This window comes from Frieseomelitta varia, unplaced genomic scaffold (assembly GCF_011392965.1).
Source record: "Frieseomelitta varia isolate USP_RPSP 00005682 unplaced genomic scaffold, Fvar_1.2 scaffold_867, whole genome shotgun sequence".
Classification (NCBI taxonomy): domain Eukaryota; kingdom Metazoa; phylum Arthropoda; class Insecta; order Hymenoptera; family Apidae; genus Frieseomelitta; species Frieseomelitta varia.
In genome coordinates, this window is record NW_025110664.1 from 199,057 (window position 1) to 209,450 (window position 10,394).

Sequence of the window (10,394 nt, forward strand, 5' to 3'; positions counted from 1 at the left end):
TAAAACATGAGTCAAGTTGATGCTAACTTCCGGTTCGGTTCCTTCATTCCGAACGGTCGTTAGAATTTGGAAGAAGAGTGACGCCACAGCCTTTAGGGAAGACGACATTTTACGTGTATCGCGCGTCCACGGCATGTTTGAGAGATTCTGTTCTAAATCCTTAAATTTTATCATAGAAGTATCAACTGATAAAATCTCACAAAAGAAAAATCACGTATTTTAATAAGGTAAGTAACGTCTTATAATATAAACGTATTTTTCTAAATAAATGATGATTCTAAAATTCTCGCAAAGTGTGGCCATTAATTTGAACAAAGAAGAAAGTTATTGATTTTCATACTAGAAATATTATTAGTTTTTAAAAAAGATTGTATATTTTATCACTGAAATGTAAATATATTGTTTCATGATTATAATACTTATTAATTGTAATAAGTGTCGAAGCACTTTGTTCGAAGTCATGCATAATTGCGAATAGCATGGAATACATATTTTATAATAACATTATTTGTCAAAAAGTATATTTCACAGTTTATTAGTACTATTTATTAGTATCTCCATATATTTGTGCAAAAAATTTGTTATTGTTTTAATAATTTAAATAGATAATGATGGAGATTTTATCCTTGTGTATTATTGTGTTGAAAACAGTATATATTAACAAATTTTTTTCAAATATTTTGTTAATTTACGTTACATTATATTAAAATAATACATAAATTCAATTAATGTATAACTATGAATATACTTCAGTGTTGCAAAGTAGTAGAGTTCGCTAAAATTTTTAATTTGATCAACTGATTAATATTTATGATTAATGAAATCAATCGTCGAGAAATCAGCGATTGATTTAATTGATTAATAGTATTAATTGTCAGTCAATTGTTTATTACATTGGATTTGATAATAATTTCATTTCATATTTTGAAATTAATAAAAATTTGAGCATAACTTTAGAGTTAAGATATTTAATAGAAAAATAAAACATATTCTTGTTTTATACTGTCAAAAAATATTGAAAGATATAGATGGACGCATTTAGTTATAGGCTTAATTAACTTGAATTTTGAATTCCTTCAACATTAAATAAGTAATAATAAAAAATATATTTTGTTGCATTAAGCATTAACATTATTTGAATGTTCGCGGATTTAGAGAGAGAAACTTTATCATTTTTCTATACATCATTGCAAGGTATCTTGACCTCTAGCTGCGAACAAGAAGACACATAGAAAACATTAATTTTGTTACAAAAATCATTTTAACAATTAATCATTAATGAGTTATCTAACTGACAATTAAAGTAATCTTTAATTAATTTTTTATCCAACTCTACAATTTAATACATGAACATTTTTCACATATTTGATATCTATAATTTATGTTAATCCTAAATGTAAGGGACACGACCCAGGTAGTATCGTAAATATGTCGTCTTTAACAACGTGGACCCAGAACATAATACTGTTCAGGGCTATGAGGTACTTATCAAAAACCCTTGGTTGCCCTTGACCGTGCAAACTGCAGTAAAACAATATACTTTCTGATCCCTTGACCAGAAAGGGATACAAAGGGAGTCTAGGTATATAAGGATCGACTCCAACGCACAGTAACCATTAGTTTTTCTCATATTGAGGGTCCATGTTGTGTCTATCCGCGTGTATTGCCTGTTCGTGCCTCGTACTTCTCTTCGCAAGTATTTGTTATAATAATTAGTGTTTGGACTATTGTTCCTTGTGTACATTACTGTAAATATATTAGTAAAATAAAACTTTCTAAACTAATTATGACCTATAGTCATCATAAATGCAAGTTTGCTGTAAATTATGCAAATATAAATTTGAATTTATTTAGATTTTGCATTTTGTTATTTGTATATCTTTTCTAAATATATATATAATGCATCATTTTTATTATTATGTAACAAATTTTCACGTATTTTGATCTTAGATATTTATTTCTACAATAAATGTAGGAAGTACTGTATTAAATATTACTACCAATTAAGTGGTATTTATTTTTGTATCATTTTGAAAAATAATGTTTGATTTTTATGTATAAAGCTTAGTATTAATTATAAAGTATAATTTGTGTATACTTTTTTTATTTTTATAGCTCTAGTATGAGTTCCCGTGGCCGTGGATTTAGTTCTAGAGGAGGCAGTTCTTATAGGGGTAGAGGAGGTAGTAGTGGAAATGAATGGAATAGTGGATCTACAGGAGGAAATATGTCTAGCAGAGGAGGTTACTCCTCGTCTAGAGGAGGCAGATTTAAATATTCAACCACCAGTTATGATTCTCGTTCAAAATATAACTCTGGTTAGTTTGTTTTTTTATAACATATTTTCTATATAGAAACAATATAAAATTTATATAATTACAATAATATTATAAGTTAACAATATTTTTATCATAAATAATATTAATAATTATTTCTGTTTACAATAGGAGGGTCTGAAAGATATTCTAGTAGAGGAGGAAGAGGTGAACATTCAAATAGCTATAAAAGACCAAGAGTAAGTATATCAATAAATAATCATAATTTAAAAAGATATCTACATAAAGAATGAATATTGATTTATTCGTTTATTTTATTTAGGATTCTTATTCTGGGAGAGATGAACATCGATCATCAAGCGATTCAACTCGAAAAAGGATGAGAAGCGATTCGTACCAGGTATGTATCTCATAAGTATAAGTTAGTGATATTTTTATTAAAAAACACCTCAAATAAGTGTTAGTCTATTTTGTTTCAATCTCCTGCCGTGCTGTGGTCAAGAATCATTTTTTCATCTTGAAAGCCCTGCTTCACAAAAGTTCAAATTTTTTAATTACATAGCATGAACAAACGATGGTCCTGAAAGATTTCATTAATAAAATCTCAGTATGAAATTAAAGTATTTTGTTGCATATAAAAAATATTTTCAGGACACTCGTCCAAACACTTACATTTAAAAAAAAAATGTAACAGTAGGCAAGGCATTCATAAGTCGTCATACTTTCCTTTCAAGCGACGAGCCAACGGCTACTTGAACACCCATTCTTTTTGCGTTGGGACACTACTGGTGGAACACTGCGAAAACATCACATAATTAAAAGATGAAATACACCTAGACGGTACTTAATTATTGCCTGCACACAGTTGCATTAAATATTGAGAACAACTTGAACAGTATCAGAGCCAACAGACGAATAGATAAATATATGTATATATATATATATATATATAGAAATATGAATTTTAAAATGCCAATATTACATCAGTATTGTTCTCTATGTAAAACAGTATGTGCAACTGAACCAATTTTCTGTACAATACAGATCAATTATTGAAGTTGAAAACATCCCTGCATTGCCGCACCGCAAAAATTTTTAACAAATACTGCTCTATACAATTTTCTAAATTACATCAATTAAAACTTATCATTGAGATAATGAAATAAATTGTTAATAACGTCAAATCGTAGACCTTTCCAATATAAAGGACATACATCCTAAGTTATGTTCAATTGAAAATGACTGAGAAACATCAACCTTTTTTAAATATATGTGTCTCTACCTTATATCTACAGATTGAAGCTAGAATATGTGCTGGAAAGCTTTACAAAGCAGTGAAAGTACACAAAGTATATTTTTCACATTTTATCCTTACAGCAAATGTATAAGGATATAACATTATATATAACTACAATTTTATTAGTTTTATTTGATTTCTTGGTTTATATAAGTATGCGTGAGGCATTGAACATTACATGAAAGAGTGCTTTACAAATATGAATATATAAAAACAGATCTATCTTTATTAAAATTGGAAAGGTCTATCAACAACTAACCCAGAATCATGCAGAATTCAATTCATTTGATATCTTCAAGCAAATGAATGCTGATCAAAGCTACTATTCAGAGCTCGTACCTATGAAATGAAATGATAAGACTCCTCTTACATTTTTGAAAACTAAAAAATCGTCTCTAATAAAATAAATAAAAAAAAGCGGTATGCAAAGTTATTTATATTTGAAATATGAAAAATAAAAAATAACTTAGGTGCTTTTCAAGCTTAGGCGAGGTAAATAATATTTTGGTGATCCAACGGGAATGGGTGTAGTGACCGTAACAGTACGAGGTTGGATGATTTTGTACTAAACGATTGGCACTATAATGAGTGGTGGTAAAATAAGGGAGTGCAAAAGAATCAACTTGGAATGGAATTAGAAAAAAAAAATATATGGAGAATATCTGATAGGAGGGAACAAAGGGGAGGAAATATATATAGATTAAAAGAGAGAAGGGCAGGAAAAGAGAAAGATACAATGGGAAGGAGCACAATTGAATTTGATTTGGCAGGGTGGAGGTAGCGGTAGCGGCTCTCAGAGGTATTCTTCGTCGTATGGTGGTTCATCTACATCAGCTCCTTATGACGATAATAAGGGATCATCGTCTTCGGCCGTGTATGAGGACAAGAGACAGAGCGAACGTGCCTCGTCATACCATCGCTCAGAGGACCGCCATTCAGCATCACGGAGCTATGCACCTCCACCACCCCCTCGAATTAGTGAAATGGCACCTCCAACTCAGAGATATAATTCGAGCCGAGGGCGAATATCGCATCAAAGCTCAAACTACAGAGGTCGCATTTCAACTCGCGGCAGCGGTAGAGGGGGTGGATTCCATCGTATGAGCTCTCGATCGGACGTCATCATGGCTCGCAAGCGTACTCTACACTCGCTCGACTATCGACGCAAGCTGCTAGGATCGCGATCGCGAGACTACATCCAGCGTGTGCGCATGACAACAACCAAATTGCGCAGGAGGTAATTAATTAATAAATCACTTACCAACCGCAATACCGTCCTAGTAGCCTGCTTGCTTATTTGTCAGTAAACGAACTGACTATATCTGACTACAATGACTTGAAAGTCAAGACGATGATAGATATATAAATGGTAAAAGAAAACACAAAAAATGACACAAATGATCGCACGAAACCAATATTGTACTGCCGAGAGGCAAACTTTTCGCAGGGTTCTAAATAAAAAATAAAATAAAAAAAAAAAAAGGGAATTGATACAATGCGTATATCATCAAAATGTAATTACTTTTGATATGAGAACTACTATAATACTTGTACTTTACGAGATCATTATTTATCATTCTTACACATAGCGGTGATTAAAACCAGTATAAGAACGTTGTTTCTTATATACATATATATATATAAATATTTTAAAACGCGAAAATGCGGAGACATAAGAGCACAATGCAGAGCAAAAAGGCTGAATAGTTAAGACCTTTATTGCAATACGAAATGCATTCATTATGGGGTATAAAAGAAAAACAAATACTATCGCGATATTTGCTGTATATCAACTATAAGAAAACAAAATTTTGGTTGATATAATGAAAGACAAAGGAAACAGAACAAGACGAAGGGAAATAATGTAAGTCAAAACAAAATTGCTGTGTCGTTAGTAGCGGTACTACTAGGCTATCCGGAAGTAAAAAGGAGTCAGGATCAGGAACGAGCATGAAGGACAAGGATAGAGAGATGACCAAAGCTATTAACGCTGAATTTTCCGATGACGATGAAGAAGATGATGATAACAAAAGTAATTGGGATGATGATGACAAGGTAACTTCATAGGGCTGATAATATTTGCTCCTATTGTCTATATGCGTATTGTGTGCTAATAATGGCAATACTTACTGTAATATTTACCGACATTAATTCAGCCACATGAACGTGATGATGATGAAGAAGAAGAAGAGGAAGAGAAAAAGAAAAAAGATGAAAAAAGAAAGAAAGAAAAACAAGATCGGGAAAGACAAAATACCGAAGATGAAGAAGAGAAAGAGGATGAAGTGAAAGATGAAGATGATCGGAAACATGAGGTGAGACAGATTAAAATAAATTTTACCATTTCAATTATTATCCATTACAATGAACATTTGTTATGTATATATTTTTAGGATGATGAGGACGATGGGGATGATGAAGAAAGAGATGAAAATGATAAAACAGATCATGGTAGAACTACTGGTTCAGAAGAATTACCCAGTAGAAGAGACGGAAAGAAATTTATTAAATTAACTTGTCCACATTGTGCTCATCGTAGTGTTACTTTCAAGGAATATTCTCTACATTTGTATTCGGGCCGTCATAGTGCAGCAATGAGACGAATTGCATCACGGCATAAAGCAACTCTGACCCGTATGCGTGTTTTACAACGACAAGAACAACGACGTGTTGAGGCCCGAGATGCTGCGCGTGGTACTTTGCCCTCTCGTACCATGTTCTGTCCGATCTGTAAACTTAATTACCGTTCTCTTAAAGCAATACATCAGCTATCAGATTCCCATCGTCAAATGAAGCGATTCCTTACGCCATTTTGCCGTACTTGTCGTATCCAATTTCGATCACCAATGCTTTTTGAAACTCATATGTGTTCTTTGGATCACATTAAGGTATTATTCTTGTTACGATATTAAATTCTTTGAAACTCTAATATTATATTTTATACCTGTGTATCTTTCAGAGGAAAAATGCATTGAAAGAGAGAATGAACGCCGGCAATGGCGAAGCAGAGGCCGATTCGAGTGGACCTGAAGAGGATGATAAGGAAGTTAATCTCGACAATTTTATGACTCTCGATTCTGTAGGTGATGTTGATGGTACGTGCAATTATTAAACGTTTTACTTTCTCTAATAAATATTCGGTATTAATAATTAGATAAACATAATTTTCAGCAGAAGATGAAGAGTCTCCCGAGAAAAAAAAAGAAAAACCAGAAAGTGAGGGCACAAACGACACAGAAAAGAAGCCTAAAAGCAAACAAATGATTAAAGTTGGGGCAGAATACATAAAACGTGTTGAAGTACAGTTTTGTGAATTGTGTAAGATATATCTACCACGTAGTGAAAATAGTGAAAGAGCAATAGCACTTCATTGTTCAACCAGAAGTCATCTTAAACGGTATAAATTTAAAATAATAAATTTATAAAAATTCTTGCTTTTGTTTCGTTAATTATTGATCTAAATATAATGTGTTATGCAGATATGTGCGTGATAATGATGATAAAGCATTGCGAAGGCAAGCAGAAAGAATACATCTGCAATCATCGTCATCCACTAATAATACTTCTACTCCAAACACTGTAAATACAGAAAATGTTAAATCTCCAACTAATTCTGAACCACCATCTACAAATAACACTTTGCCAGTAACCACAACTGATGGCACTAATACTACTGAATTGGGTAAAGCAATTGAGCAAAAAGGGACTATTGAATCAGAGAAAAATATGAAAGATAATAAAAATGGACAAGCGGAAGAAGATGATGATGATGATTATCCTGGCGATAGTGGTGATAAATTGTGGGATGATGTTGATAAAGACTTGGGCGATATTTTAAGAGAAACAGAAGCAGGAGGTAAATCTAGCGATGATGAGGATTCTCGTTATGATCGTTTTCGTAATTCAGATAAGAAACAACAACATTCTGGCAAAGACAAAGAAAGGGATAGCGAAAAGAATGAGATAGATGAGAAAGAAAACATAAAAAAACAAGAGCTGAAAGTAAAAATTGAAAAAATAGATATGTAAAGTCCAAGAATTACTAGTACGTTTCAACCATATCCTAATGTGATTTTAATTTTTTCTACAAAAATATGTGAACTGTAGAAATACACACATATATACATACACACACACATACATACATACATACATACATGCATACATACATCGGGATTTCATATGAAAGTTATTTTTGTAAGATTAAACAGTTATTTTCAATCAAATTAACAAAGATCTATGTACAATACTATTTTTTTTTTTTATAGGTTTGTTGTAAAAATGTTGTAAAAATGTGTCATTCAAATAATGTTTATTTCATATCAAGTTACAACTATATAACTTCGTTTAGATTGTTATTTACCAAATATTGGACATGCTTGAAATGTACACATCGATATAAACTTCATAATGTTCAATTCCTTTGTAATTCAAAAAGTCACTATGTACGCACATTTAGTGACATTAATGTTAGTAAAAACTGTAAAAGAAATTATTCATGTAAGCATGTTAAGTATAGTTGTGTAAAAGTAGCGGTTATTTGTGCATTACGAATTGGATGAAAATCTGCAGAAAATAATTAAAAAAATTTCAATTAATTTTTAATTGTAAATGAGCATATTAAAAAATCAATGAAACTTGTCATATATAGATAAGTATAATAAATATTATATACATCTTAATGTTTTGTTTTCTGTGTTTATCTTATAATTCAATAAAGTAAGCAAATTTTCCTACAATTATTGGCATTCATTAAATAAGTTTTTGTTTTTATTAATTTTATTATATTTGATTTGTATAACTTACATTTATTACTTTTTCTTGCTTGATGTATTATATACAGATATTTGTATTTTCATCGATCTTCACAAGATGGCATAAGATCAACTCAAGCTACATCATTTTTTAATGTTATAAGTTGTGAAAAGGCTATATTGCACTGATACGTTATTTTTACCACTTTATTATAAAACATGGGAAAGAAAAGTACAGTGTAATATTTATAATATAAAGTTGTAAATTTTTTTATTTTGTATTATTTTCTTGCAGTTATACACCTTACATATTTCCTATTTTGTATCTTAACCTTGATTAAAAAATAATTGTCATTAGTTCAATGGCAAATATAACTTCAATGTTGTCAATAGGACGACATGATATTTGTTCTGAAGATATTGCCAACAATTGCATAAATGTAACTGGTAATGATTGTAATAATTCAAAAACATTGGAAGATTTACAATGTTTTGTATGTGATGCAAAAATTCAAGGACGTTATTATGCTTTGGCTACATGCAGAACACAGATATCAAGAACTAGAGTAATAGAAAAACTTGGAGAATTAGTTGGTGAAAGGTAATATCTCATTATGATATTTGTGTGTACATAATTTAGTATGTATTTCAGTTACTGCTTTAAAATGATTATATTTTACAATAGATATATGGTAGTGATATCAGAAGATGATGTAATTTGTCGAAGTTGTGCTAATCTTATTAATACACTTGATAAACTTGATGTTGAAATGTGTAATGTACGTGATAATATTTTGAGATTCTTGGAACAAAAATATTCTTTAGAAAAGGGAGAGCTTCTTGGTAATGAGAAACAAAAGCGTTCTCAACCACCACAGATTACAAAATGTAACAATCAAGCTGTAACTAATTATCCAACTAGGAAAGATGTTACCTTATCCTCAAATATTACTGAAAAATCCAAACATAAAAAGAATAATATTTGGTTGCAATGTGATAAGTGTCAATATACCACACTTCATAATTCATTTATGGTGCATCATATTAGGGATCATATTAAACAAAAAATATTTTGTGATAAATGTGGTGTGCAATTTTATGAAAGTCAACAAGACTCACATAATTGTAATATGAAAGAACATATAAGTGATCAGACTAAAATTCAAGATAAACAAGCAGGTTTCTCAAACTGTTTACTTTTAATATGATAAAAATGAACTTTTATTCTCAGTAAATTATATTCTAAGTGCCTTTCAGAATCATCTTTAAAAAGTATTGATGAAACTATATTGGATATTCCAATTTTGGAAAGAAATGTACAGCAAAATGTACCAATTATGACTATTGAAACATATTCTGGATCACAAATTTCAAATCATAATGAAAATATTCCTATAATAAGATTATCAAATTCTGAAAATTTATCAATACAAAATATTTTAACTTCTGGTAAGAATTTCAGATTTATATCTAATTGAAAAATATTTTATTACAAAACGTTTATGAATTATAGAGAATAATTCTGCAAATGGTCAACCAATATATGTACGTATTTTACAACCTGTTGAAACTAATGAAGTACCAACACATCCTACAGTGATGGTATCACATTCTGATACAGATTTAGCTATGAAGCTTAAAGATAATTCAGAAAAACAAATTTTAACATTGACAGAGGATGGTAATTTGGAAATGACAGAAATAGCTTGCTGGAATGACATACAATCATCAGAGTCACAATCCAATATAATGTTTCAATAAGTCAATTTATTAAATTAGATAAAAATTTTATTTACTTATTTTTATCAATACCATAAATAACAGTTATTTACATTTGCAATAACATACTTTTTTTTTTATTTTAATAACCAACACGTATTTTTCATATGTTGATTTCTTTTGTTTCTTTGTCACTGCCGCTTGTTTGTAAATTGAAAACTACTTTATTTGTTTAGTAGTTTCCAATCATCATTTTTCTGATTTCATTTAAGATGCGATAGCTTCTTTGTTATTTAGACACCGAATGGAAACTACGTATAAATATAAAGAATTATTACAAAGATAAAA

The 10,394-nt window shown here is 30.3% G+C and overlaps 2 protein-coding genes across 5 annotated transcripts; both read left to right on the forward strand.

The window, feature by feature from the left end:
* The first annotated feature begins 57 nt into the window (after positions 1-57).
* Positions 58-8,598, forward strand: LOC122536720 (protein split ends). 3 transcript variants are annotated; one of them, XM_043669318.1, is made up of 11 exons: positions 58-227; positions 2,116-2,318; positions 2,448-2,515; positions 2,599-2,676; positions 4,344-4,810; positions 5,469-5,628; positions 5,730-5,888; positions 5,967-6,461; positions 6,533-6,668; positions 6,745-6,970; positions 7,053-8,598. In XM_043669318.1, exons 2-11 carry the CDS (start codon positions 2,123-2,125, stop codon positions 7,600-7,602), a joined length of 2,535 nt encoding a protein of 844 aa, XP_043525253.1. In that variant the 5' UTR covers positions 58-227; positions 2,116-2,122; the 3' UTR covers positions 7,603-8,598. The 3 variants fall into 3 exon arrangements, with proteins under 3 accessions (XP_043525253.1, XP_043525255.1, XP_043525254.1); XM_043669320.1 differs by having other exon boundaries at positions 5,472-5,628; XM_043669319.1 differs by having other exon boundaries at positions 59-227; positions 6,748-6,970.
* Positions 8,470-10,170, forward strand: LOC122536723. Of its 2 annotated transcripts, none has more exons than XM_043669323.1 (5): positions 8,470-8,559; positions 8,623-8,928; positions 9,013-9,506; positions 9,585-9,776; positions 9,841-10,170. In XM_043669323.1, the coding sequence occupies exons 2-5, from the start codon at positions 8,690-8,692 to the stop codon at positions 10,086-10,088; spliced, it is 1,173 nt and encodes a 390-aa protein (XP_043525258.1). In that variant the 5' UTR covers positions 8,470-8,559; positions 8,623-8,689; the 3' UTR covers positions 10,089-10,170. The 2 variants fall into 2 exon arrangements, with proteins under 2 accessions (XP_043525258.1, XP_043525259.1); XM_043669324.1 differs by lacking the exon at positions 8,470-8,559 and having other exon boundaries at positions 8,667-8,928; positions 9,841-9,872; positions 9,949-9,978.
* The last annotated feature ends 224 nt before the right edge of the window (positions 10,171-10,394 follow it).

What these genes read in the sequence shown, in the direction of transcription:
- LOC122536720 (XM_043669318.1), top strand. Translation starts at nt 2,123, where the DNA reads ATGAGTTCCCGTGGCCGTGGATTTAGTTCTAGAGGAGGCAGTTCTTAT. An exon ending in TGAGAAGCGATTCGTACCAG is followed by an intron (nt 2,677 to 4,343) that starts GTATGTATCTCA and finishes TTGATTTGGCAG; the next exon opens with GGTGGAGGTAGCGGTAGCGG. An exon ending in ATTGGGATGATGATGACAAG is followed by an intron (nt 5,629 to 5,729) that starts GTAACTTCATAG and finishes ACATTAATTCAG; the next exon opens with CCACATGAACGTGATGATGA.
- LOC122536723 (XM_043669323.1), top strand. Translation starts at nt 8,690, where the DNA reads ATGGCAAATATAACTTCAATGTTGTCAATAGGACGACATGATATTTGT. An exon ending in GGAGAATTAGTTGGTGAAAG is followed by an intron (nt 8,929 to 9,012) that starts GTAATATCTCAT and finishes ATTTTACAATAG; the next exon opens with ATATATGGTAGTGATATCAG. An exon ending in ACAAAATATTTTAACTTCTG is followed by an intron (nt 9,777 to 9,840) that starts GTAAGAATTTCA and finishes TATGAATTATAG; the next exon opens with AGAATAATTCTGCAAATGGT.